The 27,901-nt window shown below is 40.0% G+C and overlaps 1 protein-coding gene across 1 annotated transcript in view; it reads left to right on the forward strand.

Annotated features, from left to right (window-relative positions):
• Positions 1–26,681, forward strand: part of galnt18b (UDP-N-acetyl-alpha-D-galactosamine:polypeptide N-acetylgalactosaminyltransferase 18b) — an 87,163-nt gene extending 60,482 nt beyond the window's left edge. The window contains exons 7-11 of the mRNA XM_006780163.3: positions 4,583–4,768; positions 6,629–6,766; positions 17,300–17,395; positions 20,186–20,350; positions 26,057–26,681. Of these exons, the coding sequence (XP_006780226.2) occupies positions 4,583–4,768; positions 6,629–6,766; positions 17,300–17,395; positions 20,186–20,350; positions 26,057–26,203 (732 nt within the window). The 3' untranslated portion in view covers positions 26,204–26,681. The remainder of the gene's footprint in view (positions 1–4,582; positions 4,769–6,628; positions 6,767–17,299; positions 17,396–20,185; positions 20,351–26,056) is intronic.
• Positions 26,682–27,901: the final 1,220 nt, after the last annotated feature.

Consider the following 27,901-nt stretch of genomic DNA (forward strand, 5'->3'; position numbering starts at 1 on the left):
TGCATAGAAGCCCTAACTGATTATGTTTTATCTAAAGTCCTAGCAGAGTTGTTTAAGCTGAAAAATCGGTGCAATATTGAAACTGCCACCAAAGTAATATGTTATCCAGTGATATCTTAACTTTTACCAGCTGACCAGTCCACAATTTGAACTCAGACCAAAGTAACTAACAACTGTTTGTTGAATTTCAATTAATTGTATTAAAGATATCTCAACAGATATCACTGAGCTCCACATCATGACATTCAAACATTCATAACAATAATGGTAAACATTTCAGTTTGTTGTTTATTTGTAAACAAATATATCCAAAAACAAATAGTCAGACTCTGCTGACCTTTGGGTTACAGTCTAATTTGGAAACGTTAACATGCTGGCCTGCTAAGATTGTTAATGATTTTCAGCATTTTATCATTCCGGTGTTGGCATTTGCTTGGTCACAGATGCAAACTGTGCATTTGCTGCCTTTTGTTGTTGTAGATAGATAAACTCTACAAATATATCACTTTTGTAAGTGGTTGCTATCCAATATAATATTTAACACTAGTTTATTAATTCTATAACTTGGTTATTTTAGCTGTTATTAAGTATATCTGACACATAAGAGCTTTCAGGGACCTAAAATCCACCTATTTGCTCATTTGCTCAGCTCAAGACATAATAAACACACAAATTAAAACAGCAAAATACAAAGGATTTAAAATTCTGGTCAGTTTCTTTTTTGTTTGTTTGTTTGTTTGTTTGTTTTTGTATTAGTGTGCTAATCTGTTTGCATATGTGCACTTGACTGGATTTTAAGCTTTGAAAGAAAAAGTTATGCCGCTGATCTGCTTTTGGAAACTGCATGAATAAGAATATTAGTCTTTAATCTGGTGTTTTAGTTTTCTTCTGGGACACAGAAGAATTGAGCAACAGCTGCTACAACTGAGCAGTTTCTTTTCAGGCGTTAACAACCACATGAACCAGTGACTTGGTATTACTTGTGGAAATCTGCTAAACCTAATCTGCACCTTAAAATACACAATAAATAAACTAAGGTGATCCTTAGGGGGTTTTGTGGCCTGAACTATAATTTATAATCTCTTTCTACTATTTGCACATTTTGTACTGTAAATTTCTAAGTTAAATCTGTAAATTTTGTATAACCTGTAAATTGTAAAACCACTGTCATTTAATGGTCAGGCATTGCATTGCACAGCTACTGATATGGTTTCCGAAAGAGACTCAGGCGCAGGCCAGGGTATTCCTTTAAGCGAAGAACAGTGCGTTTTTTTCACAGTGAACACAATCACCAAGTGGCTATATACAACGTGCAGGGGAAACAGGTCCGGGTCGCCAGGGTCCGTGGGAAACAGGGTTAGGGGAAAAGGTGCTCCACACTTTCTGTACAAAAGCTCCTCCTCAGTCACTCCTCTCAGAATCCGGTTCTAAAAATGATCTAAACACAAAAGGTCGGGTTAGCGGGATAATAACAAAAGGGCTTTCAAGATACAGGTTGGCAGATACACAAGTTTGACTGACGCTGATAGCTCAACGATCCAGCGAGGACTAGTGCAGACTCGCCACAGTAGTGCAGTAATCAGCTGGGATCAGTGGCCGGTGCGGTGATGAGAGCAGGTGTGTGGGCCAGCAGCGGGAGCCCGCAATGAGCGTCGCTGCGGCGAGAGCGAGAGAGAGCAAACAAACCACAAACATATTGCCTAATAGAGGGTCGACCAGTGGGGCACAGGGACCATGACAGCTACAAGCATTTCATCTCATGTCATACTGTGTATGGTTGTGTGTGTGACAAATAAAATTTGAATTTGAATTTGAACTTGTGGGTAGGTGTGTGATCAGCTGCTTTCCAGCTGCTTTCACCAAGGAACTATTAAATTCATTATCATATACATAATCGTCAGCTCATTACCAACCATGAATTTGAATTCCTTGTTTTGAATTTGATTTCTTTTTTAAGAGAAAATAAAGAACAACACTGACAAGTAAATGCATGACCAGATTTGCTTGACGATTTAACTCATCTGCAGAAATTGTGTCAATTTTACCCCAATTCTATCCAGAGTGTATGCCACAGCTTATGTTTGTTCTTTCTTCGGGTTGATGAAAATGATGAAAATAACAGGAAGGATGTCAGCTGTGCTATTTGGTCCTCACATAAGAGCACAGTGTGATCATTTAAAGCTTATTCACACTGAAGCATTGGGTGTTCTGAGATAATGCTGAGTTCAACACATTTAAGTGATTTCTTAGCATCCTCCACAGGCTCTGTTAGTGACATCTCCTGTGACAAACCCACACAAATGTGAGCATGTACGCAGAAGAACACATCTTCATTGCTTTGTTGAAGTCTTTGGATGATTTGAGAGGCCATTCACATTCTTCAGATAGCAATCAGCAGAACTGTACAGCCCAATTTATTTTCTAATTCATATCCCTCCAAGATTGAAGTCTCATTTCATTCCACTCAAAGTTTCTTTTTTCTTACTCTGAAATTCATAATCTTTTTGATGTACTAATGCACTAATTAAATTAAAATTAAAATTGTTCATATTTCTGGTTGGGTTGTTGAAGAATATGGGGAAATTGTAAATGTTAATATAAATCAAGTGTGTTTTATAATAACCGCAGTCACCAAACCAACCATTTTACGTGTCATTTCGTGTCGATTAAAAAGTTTTTCCCAAAACAGAAATCCATTAAGAAGTGTTTGTCATTATACAAATGTATTGTATTTAGCAAAACTTCCCTTCAGTCAGCATTCTGAGTTCATTAACGGTCTCCATTTTCTTGGATGGGATTATTACAGTTGGGAAAAGTTTTTAGAAAGTCCTGCAACAGGGCATTGAGTCTCCCAGAGGTCTTCATTATATGAGGACTTAGTGCCACTAGCTTTTAGAGTCAAAGAGTCAAGCTTTTCCTCCTGGGCGCTAGGACTATCCACATTCTCCACCACGGGCACTCCCTCTTCACAGTCAAGGATACAGCAGGCAGCAGAAATAATGAAGGCCCTGTGCTTGTTAGCCACTACGTGCTTTATGCAGTCTCAATGACATCATGGCCCACTGCACTGACTGTGAAGTTTCCAAAACTGTTCTCGCACTTGAGTAACAGTCTGACTTTTCAGGTATGATGTAAACATCAGAAGAGAGCTAAGAAGGAAACTCCCTTTTCTTTGTAAAACAGAGTCAGCAATGTGCTCAAAATGTTCCTCAGAGATTCTTGACATGATAGCATCAAACAGTTGCTGGATGGGAGGAACAATGCTCAGTTGGTACCAGGGGCCCAAAGTGTACCAAGAAAACATGCACCACGCCGTGAAACCACCAGGATCCATAATTTCTTGTTGTTCAGAACAAATTCTGACTCTGCCATCATCATGTCGCAGCAGAAATTGAGATTCATCACCCAAAACAACGTTTATCTAGTCTGTATGAAATGGCCTGTATGGCCTGTATTTTTGTATAGCGCTTTACTAGTTCCTAAGGACCCCAAAGCACTTTACACAACATTCAGTTGATGGTAAGCTACATTGTAGCCACAGCTGCCCTGGGGTGCACTGACAGAGGCGAGGCTGCCCGACACTGGCGCCACCGGGCCCTCTGACCACCACCAGTAGGCAACGGGTGAAGTGTCTTGCCCTAGGGCATTGAGTCTCCCAGAGGTCTTCATTATATGAGGACACAACGACTGAGACTGTCGGAGCCGGGGCGCAAACCGGCAACCTTCCGATTACAAGACAAACTGCCAACTCTTGAGCCACGATCGCCCCTGGTGAACTGGTGTGGTCTTCTGCAGCAGACATGATTTTCTGCCTAATGAGTTTTTGTTGGCTTCCTATCAGCTTAAAGCAGTGTGGCCATTTTCCTCGAATCTCTGGCATCAGCAAGGCATCTGCACTCAGAGAACTGCTGCTTTCTGTATATTTTCTCTATGAACCCTAGAGATGGTCGTGTGTGAGAAATTTTAATGGATCAACAGTTTCTGAAATGCTCAGTCCAGCGTATCTGGCACCAACAGCGATGCCATGTTCAAAGTTCCTCAAATTAACTTTCTTCCCCATTCTGATGCCCACTTTGAACTTCAGCAGATCGTCTCGACCATGTCTACATGCCTAAATACATTAAGCTTCTGGGTTGTCATTGGCTGATTATACTGGCATTTTTAATGAGATAAGGTGGCCTGTGAGTGTAAAAAAAACAACAGAAAATGGGTCACAGGTCTTCACAGAAAAAAAGGTTTCCTGTATATTGTCAGTTCTGGCAGCACAGTACAGCTTTATTGAAACTCATCCCTTTCTAAAGTGTCCTTTAGACACTTTCAGTGCTCCATAGAGGGCCTCCTTGCTAGCATGAGCATCAGGTACAAGGCCCTAGAGTGTGTAACAGCAACATCTGTGCAGCCTGTGGTGCAGCTGTGTTTTCTTAAAGTCTTCTGGGGAATCTGTCTGTTTTGTGACTTAATTGCTGGAAGAATACTATTGAATATTTCAAGATAAACTTTCAAACAGCACAACAATAGCTTGGGTTGTTATTGTGAAAAAACTAACAGAACTTTTTTTTGTATTTGGAATACTTAAATCCAGGTGTGGCAGTGTGGAGGCAGCATCGAAGTCCTGCCTTGTGCTCGCATCGCCCACATAGAGCGTGCTCATAAACCCTACACCGAGGACCTGACATCGCACGTACGTCGAAACGCCCTCAGAGTTGCAGAAGTTTGGATGGATGAGTTTAAAAGCCACGTCTACATGGCCTGGAATATTCCACTGGAGGTCAGTGACCATGTTAATGACAACAAGCGCAAGTCACACGTGGATTTGAGGGTGGGGAATGTCAGCTTACAGCTTGTCAGTAGTGCAATGTGCAATGAAAAAAGTCAATCCCTTGGAAATTGTTGTGATTTTTTTCACACGATTGGACTGCTGATACTTTAGATATGTGCAGACAAGGAAAATAAACATCTCTTCTTTAGTGGCATTCATTCACTATTCAGAAAGAGTCTTCAAAGAATGATGGCTCCTTTCCAAAACCCTAAAAATAACATCAAAACAAGAAGTTCATCATTTCTCACAGCGTGATTGACTGTTTTCCTTTTGTGTCATAATCCAAAGGGAGTATTTATAAAGTCAGGTGTGCAAACCCACAAATCATCATCACAAATCAACCCACAGATCATATCAGAGAAAAGCACCATAAATTTCAGGGTGATCAGGCTGAGTCCAGTCTTCAGCTACCTAATCTAAATGTTGAGGGTTGAGTGTCATCTGTTATCAGCTGCTCTCCTCCCATCACAGATGCTTAGTTGAACGAGGCCCCTGACACCTCCTGAAGGCTCAAATGAAATGATTTTCTTGTGACTTACAGACTGGCCTGAATTAAATACGTGCCACTGAATAAATAAATGCTTAATATGATTCAAGAAATGGTTTAAATGAGGACATTAGCATTTAGAAAATCCATTGTAAAGGCTGACAATAATAATTTAAAAGATTAATTAAAGAAAGTAACTGGATTATAGTGTGACTTGGGAGTGAAATAATGAATAATACAGAAAGAACAAAATTAAATGCAAAGACAGGCGCTGTACGTCATTTATTCAATATGTTACTGATTTACTCTTTTCAGTCTCTTTATTTGGGGCATTTGAGGCTATACTCACATATACTTACGTAACATTTTCAGCGTGTTTTCACAGTTGTATTAGTGTCAAATTTCAAGGATTTCATAAAAAAAGATTTTTATTTGATCTTGGATTTGGTCAATCAAAATAAATATGCACGCTGTGTCATCTTATGTTAAATGTAGCATCCCTCAAAGGCAAAGTCAAATGTTTGTTCGCTGAATCTTTTTTCTTGTCCTGAATAATCTGTTTGAATATGTAAATCCATGTTATGAATAGATGAACATCTGCAGGCAATTCATTCAGTCAATAATGAGGCGTTTAACAGAGCCTGTACTCAAGAAGCATGAAATTTAGCCCCAGCTTTAGCCCCATGAATTAACTACACAGTGAAATCATCAGTGTTAATTTACCTCTGAGAGCCTCAAAATGAGCATAGTGCTCATCCGAAGTTTGCATCCATCTGAGTTCACTTTTGTGGATGTTTTTGAACCACGGAGAGCCACATCAGCAACATTTCCATCCTCTTCATCTTAATTGAGAGAGGCGTTGGTGGTGCTAGAGGCAATGCATAGGACAACATGCAGCAGATGGTAACTGTGAGTGGTGGAAGAAGTTTCCAAGCCCTGGACTTAAGTAAACTAGAGGTGACACATAAAAAAAAAACAACTCAATCTTAAATCCAAGAAATTCACTTAAACAACTGAAATGAAAGCTGTACTTTTAAATATACACTTAATCTAATGTTATTTTTCACCACTAGTAATATAAGGCAAGCTCTGGGTATTGAAATTTGAAGTGGCAGCTGGCTAGTAAAGATGGATTTTAAGTCAAAACAGAAAAAACATTAAAACTTTATAGGGGCTGTTCAAATGCACAACAAACGGCTACACAATGCACCTCAATGACACTCAATATTTGAGTCATCTTTTTACAAACTACAGGTAATCAATTCGGTACTCTGCGTGAGCATCTCTGAGTTGTCCTGTGTGTTGCTGTTTCCTTAATGCAGGACTCAGGGATTGATATTGGCGATGTGTCTGAGAGGAAGGCTCTGAGGAAGAGGCTGCAGTGTAAAACTTTCCGCTGGTACCTGGTCAACATCTACCCAGATATGAGGATGTACAGTGACACCATCGCATACGGAGTAGTAAGCTGCCAACTCTCTCTTCATCCTAAATTCAGTTCGGTGTCTGCAAATGCCAACGCAGGGCTAAACCGTGCCTGAGCAAATCATTTTAATCCCTTGTGCTGGGATATGGATGGCTGCAGTCAGGAACACAAACAGTTCACATAGACCAGGTTGCTTCAGCAACTCTGACACTTTCCTACACTACGCAGCTGAAGTATTTATTATTTTTTGGATTCTTATCGTTTTTCTTATAAACTGCAGTAAGGTTAATTAAAAGATACCTGTAGCATATTCTTCTAGAGAGCGTTGCGACACAGTTTTCAGTCAGAAATGCCAGAAAACATAACACCCAATTGGCATGCTGGCAGTGCTTCTATTTGCCCATTCCTAGGTGTTCTCAAACAGCTGCATTTCCACGGTCCTCCCACGCCACATCACTACGATCCACCCTAATCCACAGTGACACACAGGCCACACTATTATCACACTCATTTTTTATCTTTTTTTCCCCCCCACATTAACTGACAGTAGATAGTGGATGGATACAGACAAGGGAATAGATGGGTCTCATTAAATTAATTTCCCAGAATTAGTTGACCTAATTACCCTGTATTTGTGCCATGCATTCACGGGTTACTCAGTTGTGGTGTCATGTGGGTTCATTACATGCAACAGATTGTCAACCTTGTTTAATGAAAACAACAAAATACAAAGGCAAGGCGGCAGTGTCAAACTAATTTTTCAGTATTATTAATGCTAAAGATAGGTGTTTGTGTGTGTGTGTGTGTGTGTGTGTGTGTGTGTGTACGCAAGAGAAAGACAAGGCGAGAAATTGGATGTATACAATCAAATGTGATTTAGGTTGATTAGTTAACCCAGCCCAGCAGATTTAATTTGATTTGATTTGAGTCTCCCCAAAGGTATACACTCTTCCACATGCATAACAAATACACTACTGAGAGATAAAGAAAGTTGATATTTCATGTGACATTGCCATGCCATATGCCATGCACTAACATAAGCAATTACACTTTACAGCTAGCTTATGAATTATAGCTAATGGTGTGTATTTGGATCTTTACCTATAAAGTTGCCAAGGAACTGCCAGTGCCTCTACTTTTACTTCTAGTAATGCACCTAACTGAGTAGCCCCATTCATCATGCATAATTACCAGCCACATCCATTAAAAGTAACTCTCTCCTTAATGATCTGTGCACTTCTAAGTTTTTACTTTACTGGCCACAAAAATAGGTCCCATGGATCTGTTATTTTTATAGGCTAGTATAGCCCGTAAGTACACAAGATATTGCCTTTATTGTAATATGAACAATCTAAAAGATGATGGCCACAGTTTAGCCTTCATCACCAAATTGATTATTTATTCAAGCAATTGGAGGGGGGCAAAGTATACAGTTCAGTCAGATGACAGAACACATCATAAAATCCAGTTTGTATAACCTGTTCCTACCCAAAGGTCTTTCTGAGCTTCCTACTCGAAAATGACATGGCCAAAATGAATGGAGTATTTCTCTGTAAACAATCTTGGTATCAAAATAAAGCTAATACACCTTTAAAAAGAGTCCATGAGGTTGCCATTCCCCTGGAGCTCTCACTCCTTGGGGCAAAGCGAGACCCTTGGTGCTGTACGCCAGTGAGATAGCTTCTATAATCCAGTGCACGCACTGGACAACGACAATGCATCCTCCTCTGCTCTTCAGCTGCAAAAGAAGGGGAGCAACTCAAGCTCCATTGAGTTATAAGATGCAGGCATGATCTTGGGAAAATATGCAGCATTCGGACGCAATACGACCTTGCAGCCAACAGCAGAGAACTGTGTGTGGAAGGGATGCACAGAGAGAGCATGAAGGTCACCCATTCGCTTCACTGAAGCCAAAGCGAGAAACAATGCAGCTTATACGAGAGAAATTATACATCCACAAACTCAATGGGTTCAAAAGGGGAGCCACAAAGGGGCTCCAGCACCAAAGACAACCCCATTTAAAAAAACATATGGCATGGGGATGTGCACCTGGTGCCACCCTGTAAAAAAACAATATGACAAGCAGATAGCTGCTAAATAAACCTTAATTGTAGAAAATGAAAGGCCCTTATCCAGCAGCTCCTGCAGGAATGTCAAAATATCCACAATAGAGCACCAGAATGGGAGCGTGTGGCGGTCCTGGCACCATTGCTTGAAGCCTCTATTGGATGAGACCCTAACGCTCTGAATTGTTGCCACCACACTAGGTGGCAGGCCCCTATTAACCAAGTTTGACCTTTCAGCAGGTAAGCATATAGGTGCCACAGATCTGGGCTCGGATGAACCACTTCTCCTCCTGCCTGGGAGAGGAGGTCCCTGCGGAGAGGAAGCTGCCAAGGACTTGCTGCTAGCAGACTGATTATCTCTGCACACCACAACCTTGTGGGCCACTAAGGGGCCACTAGAATCAGAGAGACTGCCAACGCACTCTCTCTAGAACCAGAGGGGAAATGCATACAGGAGCACATCTGGCCATTGGTGCGCCAGCCCGTCCATGCCCAAGGGTGCATCGTGGTCGATTTTGGAGAAGAACAGTGGGCAGTGAGCGATGAAACAAGGCCAATCTGTGCTGCAACAAACGTGTATGTCTGGAAAGCAAGCATATTTCCAGGAACGAAATCTGCTTACTTGGGATTGGCGAGCTCTTTTGAAAGTTCACAAAGAAACCCAGTGTCTGAATGTGTGACAGAACCAGTGACAGCTGTGTCGCCGCTTGCTGTCTGGAGCAAGCTACGAGCCCAGTTGTCTAGATAGGCTAAGATGCAGGTTCCTCTCTCTCTGAAGAGTGCGAGCGCTGCCTCCGCACATTTTGCAAAGATGCGAGGAACAGGCAACAACCTGAACGGCAGAACCAGGTATTCGTAGGCTATGCCCTCAAATGCAAACCTCAGGAACTGCCTGTGGTTCAGATGTAAAGCCACATGAAAATAGGCATCCATTAGATCGATTGTTGCAAACCAATCACCTGGGCCGGCTTAATTCAAAAGCTGTCTGAGTGTTAGCATCTTGAACTTGTACGTTCATAGATACTTGTTCAAGACTTGGAGGTCGAGGATGGGACAAAGCCCTCCCCCTTTTTTCGGAACAACAAAATAACATTTTCTGTCTTCGAAGCAGGGACCATATTGCTCTTTTCTGCAATAACGCATTTATTTCTTCCCTCAGTATCACTGCTCCCTCGTTACCAACAGTAGTGTTGATGATTCTGCGGAAACGAGAATCATCAACGGAATTGCAACCTGTAACCCATAGCTGCGGTTCGCAACACCCACGGGGAGGTGGCGCAAGCATGCCATTGAGGGAGCCAGCTAGATGACCTGTGGCGTTGTCGATTGTAACATGGTAACATGTACATTAACACATTTTGTTGGAGGCACCTTTCCTGGGGCACAACAATGAAAAACAGCGGGAATACTTGATGTGGTCACCTGAACATTTAACACACTCGAACCAGGAGTTACAACTTGAGACATTTTGTGTGCCAGGGGTTTTTGCTTGGGAGACGGTGTTAGGAAAGTGCAGCGCCTCCTGGGGCTGACAACCTCAACAGAACTTAAGTGGTGCCTCTTGGGCGGCAACAGAGGGGGAAAAGCAGTGTCTCCACTTTCTCCACTCAATTCCACAGCTCAGAGGGTTAACCTATTGTGATGGAAATTTATTTTATTTCATTTATTGGTCCCACGTTTTAGTAATATCACTTTTGGGTGATATAATCCGTCTTCGGATTCGGATGAAGCCGGGGCCCCAGAGTTGGAGAGGAGAGTGTCATGCCTTGCAACAGCCGTCCATCCTAGCACTTTCTCCACAAACGTCACCCATCTTTCCAGGGTTGAGCACCAGAGCTGGTGACAAAATGCAGAGGCTTCCGGCTCCGTCAATGCTCTCCTAGCATGGACAATCCCCAGGCAGACAGGGCAGGCATTGTGCTGGTCTTTGTTGTGCAAACAGAAACCGCACCACTGAGGACAGGGGTGGACAAAAGATTTCTGCTTTGCTCGCTTAGGTTTGGAGTCCATTCCAAAGCGCAAAGCAAAACGCTGCACAAGAAAAGTCGAAGTTAGCGCTCCAACTGCGTCAAGTCGGCAGACAACGGAGCTAACTAGCAGCAGCTAGCTAGCCCAAATCAGCAGAGGTATTCTCAGTGAGGTGAAGAGCGTAAGAACTGAGGGGTGACTGTGATGACAGCGGGTATATGTGCAGGCGGGGCTGTGCATATGTCATCACAGGTCATCCGCCTTAAAGGCGTGAATAAAGGTTTCTTCAGCCATGACACGCGAGGATATGATATCCCACACTTATGTGTTGTACTGAGTAAATTGACTTAAAGGGAACTTGAAGTCATTGTGGATTGCATACCTCTTGAGCATTGGGGTTCAAGAAGATATATCAGTTCAAAAATCATGTAGACCAATCATAAGATCATAAGAGCTCATGGGTTGTTTGGGTTATTTGCTACTGACTGTAGGAGAGAAAAGGACAGAGCTTTGTTGTGCCGTATTTACTGTTTTTATTTTTGTCTTTATATTAAAATCTCACTGACTTTCTGTTTACAACATCATTACACTTCTTCTAATCAGATTCACTACAGAATGCTTACTTTTAATAATTTTATTACATCTGTTCATCTTACATACTATTTCAAGAGCAAGAGTTGAGGCTCAGGTGTGAAATTTATGGTTTTCAGGGTTTTTATCAATTTTTATCGTTATTTTTTGATCGTTTTTATTGTTAACTCAGTTTCCCTGTGTCTTTTCCCATGTATTATGTGTCATGGTCCTGGGTCAGTGACCCAGCGCTTTCAGTTGATGATTATCACTTTCTAGTTTATTTCTGATCTTGTATTGGTTGTTGGTGTTTGGTTGTGTTTATCTTCCCTACCTGCGTCTCCCTCGGTGCTCTGTTCATGTCCTCGTGTTGTTATGTAAAACAGTCTGTGTGTTTCCTGTTTTACTTTGTAGGGTTGTGTCTCGTTATGTCCATTAGTTCCAGCTGTGTCCCCTCCTGTGTGCCATTTCCTGATTACCTGGTGTGTGTATTTATAGTGGGTGTCGGTCTGTGTTCGTTGTCGGCTCGTCTGTGTTTCATGGTGTCCGTTCCTCGTCTGTGTCTCTCTGCCTCCCACCCCATTTGTATGATCCGGTTTGTTATTTAGCTCACCCAGTTTAGGTTTATGTTCTGTCCTGCCCTCAGTTCTGTTATTTGTACACTGTAAATTAAACCCTCACTCTTATCATCATATCGGCTGTCTGCATTTTGGGTCCTCCGTTTCCTCCACACCACACGGCTCACCCCGCCAGCCGTGACATTATGAATACATCTTTTTTTGGTACCGGTACTGATTTTATTTTCTTGTATTTATCCACGACACCTTAAAGCCCGGTCTGTGAAAATATTGTCGGACTGTTACCGCGCCAGATCCGCGGCCCCGAACCGTAGTAAGGAAACCTCTGGCAGTTACTTGAAGGTTCCGTGACTGGCTCGTAGCCGGCAACTAGCTTACTGTACAGGTCAACTCCGCTAGTAAAAAGATCGAAGGAGGCGTAGGAAAACTGCTTCACCGAACTTTATTTCTTCTCCAAGGCACAAACACACCACGTACAGTGGGCTGAAACAGTTTACTCACAGTGAGCATCGCCGACACAACTCTGGCTGCCGAGGGAGTTATTATATTCCTTTTACTAATTTTCTTTCCGTCTCTTCTGTTGCTAACCGTTACTTTTCCCCCTTCTCCTCTCTCTCTCCACACACACACACCAGGGCAGTCCCGCTACACACATCCCGAATACATTTCCCATCAGGCTTCACCCTTAAAGGGCCATGCCTGTAATAGGACATAAACCGGTCCGTGGCACAAAAAGGTTGGGGACCGCTGCTTTATTTGGTGTATGAAGCTGTGGGAATCACAAACCTTTTAACAATAAATAAAACTGCAAATTCTGCTGTTTATTAGGTGTGATGTTTATCACATTCACTATGTTAGCCTAGCTAATGTTAGCCTAATGTTCGCTAATCTGCCCTAGCACAAAGTCAAAAGTGCAATGAATGAAAATTTGTTTAGTTTTCACAGGTATTTGGTCATAAAAGAAAAGACTGGATAAACTGATGATCTGATGAATTACCTCTGGCTGTATAACCCAGTATCAGGCCAAAATGGGACCATTTCCATGCAGAAGTCACAATAAGTTGCAGTAGGCTGCAGTACCAGCAGAGGGAGACATTTTATTTTTAGCCAACATGAAAATAATCACAGGAAAGAATTTAAACAGACATTATTAACACATTAGCATCTAAATACATAGGGCTGTTTGATATAACAATATATATCGGATGAGGATATGAAAACTTCTATCGTTTCCTAATACGCTATCGTTTGTTTCGTGGTGTCATAAAACAAAACTGTTTACAGCAATATTTTTTCATCGTTTTGATGGTCACTGTAGTGGCTATATTAATTTCTTAAAGTTCTCTCTTTCTCTTATATTTAATATAACCACACGGACAAGCGCCTGTTTTTACATGTTGTCGTTAGCAACGATGGTAAAACCATTGCGTGGCTCCGCTGTCCGCTTGTTTGTTTTCTACTAAACCTTTCACAATAAAGCTCAAGATCCTGTTGAGACCTTTCAAAATAAACTGAAAAAAGAGTATGCAGAGAGTGTACGGATGAGAAGAAAAAAAAGAAAGAAAAAAAGCTGTTAGGTGCTAAAAAATAAACCTTAGACTCAAACTTTGAAAGAAAATGGTGGCCGTTACAACTTATATCTAAAAATGTATAGTTTCATGCATCCGTTAAAACACTCGAATCCAGATAAAGGACGCCCAGCTGGAAAAACTTCACGCAAGTCGAGTTGCCCGAGAGTCACAGAATTTACAGAAAATATTACATTTATGTGATTTATATCGTTGTCAGGACGATAAATGTCTTATATCGGGATATGAGATTTTTGTCATATCGCACAGCCCTATAAATACATATTAGCCGCCTATCTTAATTGTTTGCAGTGATTAAGGACCCTGGAATGTATTTCATACCTTCCTTGCTCATTAGTGACTTCTTGGCTTTAAATATATTATCTCCGCCTGCTGTTATGGCAACTTCTGCATGCGTGTCCATTTCACACTTTCGAGAAGCAAAGCATAAAATGGAAACGGTGGCCCGGTGTTTCTGTTACACGCTTTGCAGTGATATCGGGTTGGGTTGTAGGCTATTTTTTTAATTGTTGTCATGTTGCGGCATTAATTAACAGAAACAAGATGTTGCTCAATCATAAGACACATCGGTAGTGTTTTAAACCTCTGAGCATGGGTTCATAGTCTTCACTAAAGTGGTAAGCTAATCATTTTTATTTCGACAGCCAAAAATGTCCTCACATTTTCATTTCACGTGTTTCAGGTCTATTTATTTCTCCCTATCTAATTCCTGTTCCTATCGAGCTTTGTATTTGCTCTGCACACATTAGAGCAGTCCAATCAAATCTGAAGGATTTCATTTTCAAATCTCTCTTGTAACAATACTCCACCCACATATTTTCTGAAACATGTTTCATACATCATATTTCAAAAGCTAAAGGACCTGATGGTTCAACGTGACTGTTTTCCCATAGGTGTCGCTTAGTGTTACATATTTATTGTTTTTATAGCTTTAGAATAGTTTAGACCTGTGCTGTTGATGTGGCCATGTGCTGCCTGTGGATCTACTGATTATCAGATATGAGTAGACATCCCCGGAGCAACTGTGTTCTTCTGATCTCACATCTTTGCCTAATTCACTCCTTGCTCAAACCACTATCCCTGAGCTCCCTGCGGTGCACTTTGTATCTTGCAATCTTGCCGACCTTTGTCATGACGCACATGAATAACCCTCTGGGCCTCAAAATCTGAGTCATGTTCATGAAGCGTAACAGTTCTGATTTACATTTTTATAGAGTAAAAATTTGTTTAAGAGGATTCAGAATATGATTCATGTTTAGATCTTTCGACCCACTCACGTCCATTTTCCTCTGTATTTCCTGTAATTATGCTTTAAACCTCATATTCTGTGAGTTATAGTGAAGATGTATGATTGATGTTGGTATTAGATGGTTTCTGTGGGATGTAAACCTCTCTGGCCTCTTAATTAGTTACATCTCGCTTGTACTGGGTTGGATCACCTTTTGCCTTCAGAACTGCATTAATTATATGTGGCATAGATTCAAAAAGGTGCTGGAAACATTCCTCAGATGTACACTTGGTACTAAGAAGCCTAAATTTTGCCAAGAAATTTCCCACACACTATCAAACCAGCCTGAATCATTGATACGAGGCAGATTGGATCCATGCTTTCATGTTGTTCAGAACAAATTCTGACTGATCAAATGCTGACTGATCCAGCACTAATTGAGATTCATCAGACCAGGCAATGTTTTTCCAACCTTCAATTGTTCAATTTTGGTTATATTCAAGTTATACAATCATGTTTCATGTTTTTAGCTTCCTGTTAACAGGTATACCCAATAAAGTGGCAAGTGAGTGTAATTCTTATTTGTCTTTCTGGGTTTTTAGCTCCAAACTTACACAGTTTTGTAGAAGTATTTTCTTTTTTTTTTTTTTTTTTTCTTTTTTTTTTTTTTTGCCTGTCCCCTTTGGCTCTTTTGCCATCAGAATTATTGTCTAAAGGCGAAGAAAGATGCCCAACGGATTTTCTTTACCAAATTGACCATCCCAGCTTTGCCGTAATGGTCCATTTGATTCACCTTTTATTCTTTATTTTATTTTCACTTGCTGAATACGGGACAGACTTGACTGGGGGAAAGAAAAGGGAGAAAGAAAGAGGGAAAGAAAAACAGTTGAGAAGAGGGACGGGGGAGAAGGGCAAAAAACAAAAACCAACAGAATAAGCAAAAAAAAATAAAAAATAAAAAATACATATATCGATCACCTGGATCACCTGTTGAGAAAGAAAAAAGAAAACAAGCAGAAGAAAACGAGAGTAATACAATAAACAACATCACAATGACATATGGGAATATGACAGTAAATACTAAATATTAAACATTATTGTGCAGCACGTAAGATCGACAGCACAGTGTGCATTGAGGTAGGAGCCAAAATGGGTGTAGTTTGTGTGTGTGAAGAAGTATTTTCGAAGCAAAAGCAAGCACTGTATCAGGAAGTACTAACTGTCTGGGTAATAATTTCCACCCCTGTGGAGGAAGAAATAATGCAGTGCAGAGTTGAACAGAGCTTCCTCGCTCTGTTCGAGGACTGTTTTTGGCTTATTGTTCAAACATGTAGTACTCTGACATGTCCATCTGCATCTAAAGGACAAAGGTCACTCTTTTGAGGATGCCAATGTTCACATTTTGGAAAGAGAAGCCAGATAGTTTGAAAGAGGAGTGAAAGAAGCCATCTATATCCACTGTGAACGACCATCTTTGAACAGAGGCGGTGGCTTGCAACACCAACTGTCTGCCATCTACAATCCAGTTTTGAGATCCCTTCCCAGACACCTTAACGCTCACTCACATCCTGGACCATTTGACCTCAGGAAATCACATGATAGGGTGGGGCTAGGTTTCACAGTGAGCTCACCAGAAACCTTGGCTGATTGTGACCTACACCCGTTTTCACACCTTGGCTCGTGTGATTAGGTAAAGGATCATTAGGGGGTCCTTTTATCCCTCTCGGGGGGAAACTCCCACAGGGCCTAAATCTGGGACTCTTCACCATTTGACCCTAGAACCGAAGAAGCTTCTCGGATGAGAGGTGAAACGTCTTCAAGCAACTTAAAGAAGTCCAGATGCTTTTCTTTCCAAGCTCCTTAGACTCTGACATGTAGTACTTTGGATTACAAAAGCATCATAATCCGTACATACTCCAGCATAATAAATAAAACTGACCACGCATACAAAACAGCACAGAAAATATCATTGTCTTGTAGCAGTGTCCTCCGTACACCATCGATTTTTCACACATTTGGAGTAACAAATTGAAGAACTAACAGGACTTCTCTCAGACAAAGAAAAGACACTTGTGCTGCAGCAAGCATTATAAAATGGTACCAGGATCAATCGACAGAGTAATAAAGTGACATGTAATTTACCACCTTAAATAATTGCCTTTTTTTGCTCAGTTAGTTAAACTCTTAAGGTTGGTCAAGAATTCTCCCTCTGAGTACAATTGTAATTCTGCAGGACAGCAAAATCTTTTTTTTCTCACTTGTTTCTTTTCAGTTTTCTTTGTAGCTACTTCAATAAATTAAGGGAGGTGAATAAATCAAGCTGTACTAGAAAAGAGCACATCGAGTTGTCTTTTAATTATGACAGGCTTGAATGGAAGCTCGGCACTTCGCTGCGTGAACCTTGTAGAAATTAGATACTACTGTTGATGGAAGCACATATTTCTAAAGGATATAAAGGTAACATAACAAACTTCATTTAGTTTATAGTGTTACCTGCTTGTGCCACATGTAAACACAGTCATAGTACTGACGTTAAAAACCAAAATATTGTTTCTTTGTGCATTTCCCCAGTTGAAAAATTCTCTGAAGACTGATCTGTGTCTGGACCAGGGGCCTGACAATGACAACATGCCCATCCTGTATCTCTGCCACGGGATGACACCACAGGTTAGTGTTCTCCTTAAACATCCTCTCTGTCTCCGCTTCACTTCAGCATGGAGCAAATACTAAAACTGATAATAATACCTGTATATCTTAGGTTGTCTTACCCAAACTTGTTTTATCTTATCAAACTAACCTTAGCAACAGTCCCCGGTGTTTTTAAATACATATTAAACTTGTCTCTACTCGCAATACACCTCAATTTAGCTGTGAACCTTCCTGAAGGAATCCAGCTCGGAATAAAATTCCACATCATCAACAAAACATGTTGCAAAGACCATGTTTTTGATTACAATATTTTGTACCTTGATCTTTTTCTCCAGCTTTCTGTTTACACTCTGTCTTTTTGTTTTTAATCAGTTTTTATTTGCTGTTTGTCTGAACTGCTTATTCAGGATATATGTCAGCTCAAATAGGAGGGAGTTTGTGTCTTCAAATGTTAGTACAGCGTGATTATCATTTGCTTTCTCCAGTCTCTCCCAGCATATTGATTCCATTACATCTGAGCAGATTGTTTTCAAACTGTTTAACCTTGCTGTGATGGTTGTAAACTTGTCTCATAGAGTGTGGTTTGAACTGACATTATCCCTCTCTATTTAAATGAAACTACTGGATGTGCTTCACACTCATGTGGCCTGTGTTGATGTTTACACCACTGTACAATTTAAAACTCACCCCAGAGAAATCTTCGGTGATATATCTGTAAGCTTTAGGAATGTTAATAATTATTATTTCCATATTGTGCTTAAACAGCTCTTTTTTTCAGGACTAGATAACTTAAAACTTGTTAATTATAAATCTGTTTTGAGCTATAAATCCAGGCTTATCAAACAAAGGATTGGAGTAGCACCAGCATTTCTAATGAGATTAGGGATCTCTGCTGCAAGACAAATCTAGTCTGCTCTATTTTTATGTTTCAGTGTTACATCATCGGGAGGAATTAGTCCCTGGATTGCTTTTATATTGGTACAGATACAATGACTGTTGCAAATGCATGCTCTAGTCGGTCAGAATGAGTCATTTTAAGCATCAGCTACTTTCTGCAGATGTTGCTTTTATAGGCTTTGTGTCCAAAGTGCTGTGGTAAAAGCAGTACATAAATGTGCTAAAAGAAACCTGCCAAGGTACACATGAAAGAAAGAGTAATACAAAGCTTACACTCCCACAGTAGAACATGTTGTCAGCAAACATACAGCCCTCCAGCTAGCTCGAGCAGTAATAAAACATACCGACTTAAGCACAGCAACAACAGAAGCCACTGCCACAAAGGCCTGGCAGCTTGCACATTTCCAAACGTGAGCAGCACTGATTTTTTTTTTTTTTTAAATCACTCTTATCAGATTTGTTTAATGCCTGGTGCAAAAGAGGCAGGAAGTAATTTGGGAATTAAGAGACAAATATGATTAGAGTAAAAGTAATACAATCTAACTCTGTGTTTTTAATAAAACTTTAATAAAAGAAAGTATTTTGAGTATCTTTGACTGATAATAGAGGGGATGATGAAGGTAATCTGTACCCCAGATCCACATAGTTCCTGTGTAATTGTCTGCTTCAAGCTCAGTTTAACTCTGGAACTGGTGATTTCACTAGTCCGTTGATGTTTGCGTCTCTTTATCATTTAAATTCTGCTACACAATTAACGTGTTCACCTTTGAGCTTTGTTTTTATCCCTTTGTTTTAAGCTTCCAGTATACATACCTGGATCCTTTACTTTTGTAAGTCTACTAGTAAACAATGTGAAAATATTAGAGTCACAGTTCTGCTCATGTAAAACCACAGCGTTGACAGCACAACGTGTAAAGCTGTACTCGCTCTGCATACAAAGGGGTCTAGTCAGACACTTGATACTGATCCATTGATGTGTAAGTAGCATTTTATTCTTTTTTATGGCTGGTCAAGGTGGAGGCGTGGAGCTAATTTTAACTGTTTTCTGGACTACACAGTTAGATACTGTGGCAGCCAATGTGGGCGTTGTGCCCCTCCACTGGGTCACTAGATAAATCTGGTGAGTTGATTAGCGGGAGAGGGAAAAAAAGAAAACAAAGCGACATTAATTTATTTTTATTGCTTTAGGCATCCAGCTGCATTTTCTTTTTTGTTAAAGGTCATATAGTTTTATCTTTTTGAAATATCTCTGGTAAAAAAAAATGAGTGCTAACATAACATGTTTTTAGTTTTTTAAAAAGGTAATTAATTAATCAAAGAGTTTCGAGTTTACTTATTTACCTTCCACCCCTGCACGATTGAGCACATTCAAATCATCGGTACACAGCAGAGCACATTATGTTTGTTCAAGACGTCGTGTTTTTCACTCTGTGTGCTCTTCACCAAACCAAAGCAAGTTTTGTGTCAGTGAATACATAACTCGTTCCTTTGCTTCATTCTTGCAAATGATTTACAGCTTTGTCAGCTTAATATGAGCAAACATTTGCCCTTGGAAAAAAGCTGTTGGGAAGGTTTCCATCAGAGAAAGCACAATTATTTCTCTCCCCCCCCCAATTCCTGAATTAACAATGAGCTTCTTTTGTTGCCTCGCCTGGTCTATCTTTTAGCCTGTGTTCAGTCAGGAAAGCAGTATAAATATGCATCTTTAATGCATGTAAATCAGCCTCACAGATCTCTCTTTCATACTGAAAGAAAACCCAAGAGCAAGCCTCATTTGCTGCATAGTTTAATACCTGTATAGCATATACAGCTGGAGAGGGGCCATTATCTAAATGTCAACCACGCCCGTCTGAACATGCACAGTAAAGCAGCATGCAGTTTGCTTATAGCTGGGCTTTGTGTTTATTTCAGAATGTTTACTACACCAGTACTCAGCGGCTCCACATCGGGCTCCTCAGTCCCACCATTGATGACGATGACAACAAGTGCCTGGTGGATGTGAATAGCAGACCCCGCCTCATTGAGTGCAGCTATGCTGCAGAAAAGCGCATGAAACTCCACTGGCTCTTCACTCAGGTAAAAAAAAAAAAAAAAACACAGCACAGATCTTCAGAAAAAGCCTTAAATAGCTCTTCCAAACACTTCCTGGAAAACTCATTATCACATTATTACCATCCATCATTTTAGCACCAAATTTTCACTGAAAGTATAAATTGTGGCTGTTGTTCATTCATTTTGCAACACATAGCAGTGACAATTGTTCTGTGGTAAACACAGATACACACAGATATTAAAATGTGTATGTGTATGAACATAAGAGGAAAAGATGTTTCAGTAAATCCCCTCAAACAATAGAAAGAAGAAAGTCAAAGAAACTGTACTAAAAAAAAAAACAGAAAAAAACCCAGAATCAATGAAGCTTAACCTCACCTTCCTTGTTGGTCAGGCCATCAGACTTTATTCACATCCATGGGATGTTTTTCTCGAGCCTGTGAAAGGGAGTTGTGTTTATAGTTTTGTAAAAAGGGTGTCATAGCAGGAAAAGGGCATTCACACACTTAGTTTAGTTTAAGGTAAAAGTGTTAATGGTGTCCTGGTTCCAGGGCCGTGCGCTGTCTCTGACTGCTGAATCATTCGTCTATATATGTAAGTTTGGGTTTTCTATATTGTAGTATTTAAAGTTTTGACTCATCTGTTTTGGGGTTTGGATTCTTGTAATGGTTTTATTTTAAAATCCCTGTCTTGGTTTTGTTATTGCTGTATTGCTTTTCAGTTTTGGGATATTTTTACCTTTTTTCTCTGAGGTTATCACTTTGGCCTCCTCAACGTTTTCTTTGTTCAGTGTTATTTTTCTTGTCTAAGTATTTAGTTGGGTGTTTTTGTTATTTCCCATTTTGTTTTCGTAGTTTGTGGTGTTAAAATTGAGGATTTTTTCTTCCTACTGTCACCAAGTAGTTGGCTCACATGGTATGATCTGATTGTTGGGGTTTCCTCTGTATTATTGTAGGGTGTTTACCTTATAACATAAATCACCTTAAGGCGACTGCCGTTGTGATTTGGCGCTATATAAATAAAACTGAATTGAAAAATAATTAAGGGAGCACTTAAAATCTGACATTCCATTTAAAGTACATAGACCTGTCTTCCCCTTGTCCTTTGTCATGTCATTTTCTAAGTCCAGTGTGTGTTCCTGTCTTGTTTCTGTGCTTGGATTGCTTTTCTCTTTGTGTTTTTGGATGTGGTTCTCACTATAAAAGGCTCGCTTCTCTGTCTCCTGCGTTATGCACATTGGATCCCCTAAAATCTACAGTCCACACAGTCAACTGTTTGGTTTTAGACTTCAAGCATCAGTTTAAGCATTCAGGAAAATATTATAATCATGTAGGTGGTTAAATTACAATTTAAGTTCTCTTCAGCTAATTTGGACACAAAGACTCACTGAAAATTAATGACTGTCTCACTCCATTAGTAGCTCAGTGGTATTTCAATAGAACTGGGGGAATTTTGATTTACTTTGTGCTTTAATTTGGCTCCACATATCCTCTGCTTTGCTGTCAGAGTACAATCAGATTCGTGTTCTCTTTTCCATTTTTATGTATAAAATCCCAAAATAGTGCTTTTAAAGAGGCTTGCTGTAACAAGAACAGCACAGTTTTCACTCCAGTGCCTCTAGACCTGTGTCTGTTTGGCTTGGCATAACAGACACACGCTCAAGATCATATGTCACACATTCCCTTGTTGATCTTAACATGGCAGTTTTAGTTAACTTTGTATAATTTAGTAAGTGGAATGAGGGCATATCAGCCAGGCTGGAGCATACGTCTCTGAAATGTGCCATCAATTATTGACACAGTTTTAGCTGCACAAGGAGTCAAACTTCAGCAGAAATAGATTGCCTTGATGCAGCTACTCCAACTCTGAAAGAAGGAGTGCTCTGCAAATAAGAGGGAAATAACTTTGATTTATCTTAATTCAAATGCTGCACTGTTCTGCACAAAACCTGGTTAGATAAAGATATTTTTAATCTCTTTCTAATGAAATGTGGAAAATTGCCTCACCTCCTTTACTCTAAAGCCTCGCATTAGCCACAGTGTGATTTCCATTGTCCTCAGTTTGAGAAATAAATGAATTGTTTGCTTTCATGTAAAGATTACTCACATGGTGGTAGATTAAAAAGAAAACTTAAATGGTAGAGTTTGGTTTGGTTGTATAATTTGTGGGCGATGCATTTTTTTTTAATTACTGTTACAATTCAAGTAACAGCCGCCCTGTCTATGATATGTATCCACACATTTTAAGAAGGCGTACCAAGATTTCATGTAGACAAGTTGGCTGATTAAAACCCAGAGTTTCTACTTTTATCACCCAGTGTTACAGATTTACAGTGATTCTGGCTTTTACAATGGCCATGTTCCAGCTCTGTGAATCATCGCCCAGGTCTTCGGTTTGTTCAGCAATTCCAATAAGGCTTGCATTGTGTTTATTGACGCCTGTTTCCCCAGTTTGCAAATCAATGGGACAATTGTTTTGCAGGCATGAATAAGAATAAACATGTCATCCCTCTATGCAAGAGCCAGAAAAATAGCTGCATCCCCGGATTAAGTTACAAATGCACTTATATAATTATCCAAAAAAGACATTTATAAAGGTATGAACATACCCTAAGTTTTATCATTATTTTATCTTATTTTTTAACACACTGTAAATCTGGAGTTTGCATGTTTTCATCTGGTACTTTTTGGGGCCAAAGACATGCATGTTAGGTTAATTCAGTGGTTCCCAAACTTTTTTTGCTAGGCCTCCTTTGTTTTACAACAAAATCTTTTTGTTTTTTATTCATACCACTTTTTTTTAGCCTTAGCTAGTTCGATAAAAACTAAAACTCCAGCTGGAGATAATGGGCTTATGAAGGTCATTATCAGCTTTCTCTGTTAAACCCAGTTTAGTGCTTCAAGCTCTGAGTTTCACATGTCATTTGATGTTTCATCAGCAAAAAAAAAAAAGATCAAAAAGATGCTGATGATAAAGTGGTCATTAAAAAAACAGTAAAATGCAACACTTACAAATAGGATAATGCTGCAGAAAATCATTGATCTTGTTAATATTACACAGAGCGGTATAATAAGCATTTTATTTCAAGTTTTATTATTTTATCGCTGAGTGTGCTCTCAGTACTGCACATTAGAGCTCTGAAAGTCTAATCTGGACACATTTGAAGAGGAAAGAGACACAAGGAAGACATTGTGGACATATTGGCAGATCATTCTAATCTTTTGTTGTGTGTTCTCTGTTAAGAGACTTAAGACCAGATTAGAATGAAATATAACATCATTTATGATATCTGCATCACCACTCCCACGACATTGATATGCACATTTTGCGCTTCATTCAGTGGTTTTAGTAGCCGTAGTGTTGGGAGGATAGTAGAATGCTCCCAAACAGGTTACGTGTTCAGCATTAGTTACCATGGTGATTCAGCCAGGTAAAAAGAGAGACATTTTTCGTGGCATAGCTTCCTAAGCAACCTCGCTTCATAATACACCCCTCAGCTCTTCTGCATAATTTATGGTGTCCATTTGTAAATGGATTTCCATATAGTTAGCTAAGAGAGAGGTATTTTCCTGCACCTTCCTGAATGTGGATGATGCTGTCTATTGTTGAATTCTGATTGGTTGACAAGTGGGTCGGAATAGGAAAGAGAGCAAAGCATGACTAAAAAAAATATGTCAAAAATCAAAAAATACAGCATGACAAATGCAGACAGTGACTGCAGTGCAAACCTTTCAGTGCTTTTTATATTTTATTTCACTTCAGCTTCTTATATGTTATAACTTCGCTCTTCTCTAAGGCTGCCTAATGGACCGGCAACAGCAAAAGCAAGAATAGGCGACAGACCAATTGTGTCACATACTTTGTGCATGATTGACAACATCTCTGCAGATAGACGGGCCGTCCACAGACTGCCTGTGGACTGGAAGCATGTTGTACTTCAGCCTTACAGATGTACAACCTGACACAGGAGGACAGGCTTTAATCCCAGCTTTCATTTCAAAAATCAGAGAAGGTGCAACATTTATAAACAAACCTCAAATAGTCTGATGTTCAGAATGACACAAACGTAACCTGAAAAAATAAAAATAAATGAAAAGGGAAAAGTGTTTTGGGGGGTTATATTGCTACTGCACACCCCCTCAATGCAGTCAGCCCACGGGAAATACCAAATTATTTGTTGCAATATTCTTCTACATCGTATCACAGCTACAGCTGTCGCTATATCTGCTTATGGAGAAGACATGTGTGCCCCTCTGGTACCCTTCACCTCATGCAATAGCTGTGCCTCATGTTTAACGCCCTCCCCCCTCCTGTGAAAAAAATCCTCCTCTTCTTGGTTAGGGAAACCTGACAGTTTGAAGGTGTCTGCTCTAAATAGAGCAACCATTGTTCTCTATATTTGAAGTCTAAGCTTATTAGACATTAACTGTTATGTAAGCAGTGAGAATTTAGGATACTGTGGGTAAGTTAGTGTAATGGCTGGTTACACTAAAACAAAGGCACCTTATTAAATAATAGCAATAATCATATCTCGGTGTAGGTCCTGTTTACTGGGGTACGAGCACCCTGATGAAGAGCACAGGGCTGAAACTGTGGAAGTAATAGAGCTTATTTTCCATTTTTTGGTTCTGTAGTCAGATTTCATTATGAGATTTGACCTTGCAAATCATATCTTAACAGTATCTTAAATGAATAGCAGGCTGTTGTCATATAAAATATTCTGTTTCTATATCAGGAATGGGGATCTGTGCCTATACAGCTCCAATCCTTTAGGTTATTTCCTTCATTGTGCCACACAGTGCCCCATCGGGTGGTGCATGTCTTAATGGTCTTTAAATGTCCGCTTCCAGAGTTACTGCAAATCTGTTATCTGTGAAAATGTCTCTTGGACTTCACACATGGGCCAAAACTCATGAAGACATAGAAAGAATAATTTATCACCAGGTCTGTACAGGCTGTCCAATCCTTGGGTCTTTTTCCTCCCACATCCCTTTGCATTCCTCTCATAGCACTGAAAAGAGCTCTCCCCACACAGCCCTCTCCACACTGTATTGACTGTTGAAGGCCTCCTCTTCAGTCACTTGCCCTTTGTCAGCCCTGACACTGTAATGAGAAAATCCTGCCTCATTTCATGAAGACATGCTTCAATATTTTTACTGAGCTGATGGTCTCATTCTGTTCAGACTCTGGCAGCAGGTGTCATATTAAAGTTTATAAATTGCTGGACCTTAGTTTTTGCTCTTCCTCCATATGTCCCATCCTCCAATAAATCAAAGACTTCTTGTCTATTAAATGAAGGGTTTTTTTAAACAATATTGTTGTAATAGCTCTGAAACCTAATATGAGGCGTTTGTGTCCTTCATGCCCTGGTTTCAATTTCTCTTCCTGTTTGTCTGGGATGTCTGTTGTTGTGTTTGTGTCTCGTTTTCCTCTTTTGAGTCAAGCCTTTTTTTATCCAGAGCCTTGCTAGGAAAAAAGCTAATGACAAAGCTGGTAATCACGTTGCTGTTTTTGCCCTTAACCATGTTGATGCTATCTGGTGGCCCAGTGAGGATGGTGTGAATCAGCCAAAAAAAGAAAAAAAAACAGCTTAGGGCTCCTCAGTAGCTTACATCTATAACCATTCACAGCAGTGTGGGTTTAAAAAGAGGCAGGTTATATTGTGCACACATTTTTTTGTCTCTTCTGGATTCTGGCACAATTTTAACCAGCCTGCTTTTATCTTTTCAGGGAGGATCCATTCAAAACAGGAAATCAAAGAGATGCCTAGAGCTTGTAGCAAGCAGTGACAATGAGTTTGGCTACCAACTGGCTCTGCAGAAATGCACTGGACAGAAATGGTTCATCACAAATGTGCTGTTTAGCAGCTCCCTATGACTGACTGCCGAAGGAAACACTGGAGTCAATAGCAACTGGACTGAATGAAGTCGTCTCTTTTGTGTGCATTTGTGTATGCTAGTGTGAGTCTCTGTGTGTGAAAGTCTAGGAAGCGGGAGCACTCATTTTGAGAGCCACGATGTCTTCTAAAGAGCCGGTCGACATCACATCATAAATGTTAAACATTTTATTTTGCCTAAAGGAACAGCCATAGTTGGCAGATATTTTTCAGATCTGACAATGTAGTATATTTAGTATATTTTGTGGTAAATACAGTACAGTCAGATTTTCGTTGACTTCAAATATGTAATGGGTACTTGTTAATATTTGCTACTGTGTAGCAAGCTTTCAGAATCTGTCCCTGCTGTAATTATTTTTTATTTTAGTGTCTCGGGTTTGTAGGTTTATTATGCGATTGAGCTGTACAGTTGTGGAAAATATTGGAATAAATCTGAAATTGATATTTTCTAAATGTAAATATTTTTGAATATTTGTAATATATAACATTGAAATAACGCCTAATAATTATAGAGTGCAGTGCCTTTTTTTTTTCGAGGTTAGTATTTGAAATAACAGGTCAATCTAGCAGTAATTATCTGAAAGGATTCAAGCTGGGATAGGCTCCAGCGCCCCCCGCGACCCTGAAAAGGATAAGCGGAAGCGAATGGATGGATGGAGGATTCAAGCTTACAATCAAATCAACAAACACATTTCACACAGGGCCTTGGGTGACCCCAGAGGGTGGGGTGTGCCCCCCCCCCGAGGCCCTGGGACGTGCCCACATACACTCACACTACAAGAAGACTGTTGATTTATGTATCTGTATATTTTTTGATTTATGTGTTCCAGTAGCTGTGTGTTTGGCTTTTTTTCTTACAGCAACAGCAGTTGGCGATATACTGTGCACTTCTATTTGTGCTTTATCATTTTATTATATCTCCCCCTATCCCCCCATCTGCTTCTTTTTTTTCCTGCCTGTCCTGCCTTAGACATCGACATACAACGTATAGTGTAATAACTGAAATAACACAAATAGAAATGATTAAATAAGCAGATAAAAGATTCACATGAACAACAGGAGCCTATAGAGATTTTATATAGCTGTTCTTGCTGAAGCAAAGTGTGTTTGGTACCAAAGTGCATTTAGATCACAATTCTGATTGCAAAAGCTGGCAGACAGGACAGGATTTTAAATATCAAAAAAGACTGTTTACACACTGTGCTACAAAGCTCAACACACCCAGGATAACTTTCCATTATTGGCTTCAATTGCTCTAACTTGTCAGTCAGGCTAAGCAGTTACACAAAGGCGGTTGTCAGCTTGATAATTTAACCCAGAATTTTTCAATCTAGCTACAAGTGCACTCACATGGAAGGGGTTAGCGTTGGCACCATCTGACTTATTACAAAAACGGTAAAGTCCACAGGCAGAGGTGTGATTGATCTTAAACAGGAACACAAAACTATGATATTAGAAAAACTTCAAGAAGTTAGACACTTTCATTACACTGCTAGTACTGTGTCATGAGGAAAAGCACTGTACAGTTATTTACCGTTAAAAGTGCTGCATGAATGTGTGCAATCCAAACAATATTGATGTTAAGACTGGAAGAGACCTACTTAATTAATAACATTGTCTATTTGAAGCCAGGAGGAAAAGTTGGCCAAAATGCTAATTGTAGAAGTTAAGAGTACCAG

Source organism: Neolamprologus brichardi, chromosome 1, assembly GCF_056152115.1.
Source record: "Neolamprologus brichardi isolate AB-2024 chromosome 1, ASM5615211v1, whole genome shotgun sequence".
Lineage (NCBI taxonomy): Eukaryota > Metazoa > Chordata > Actinopteri > Cichliformes > Cichlidae > Neolamprologus > Neolamprologus brichardi.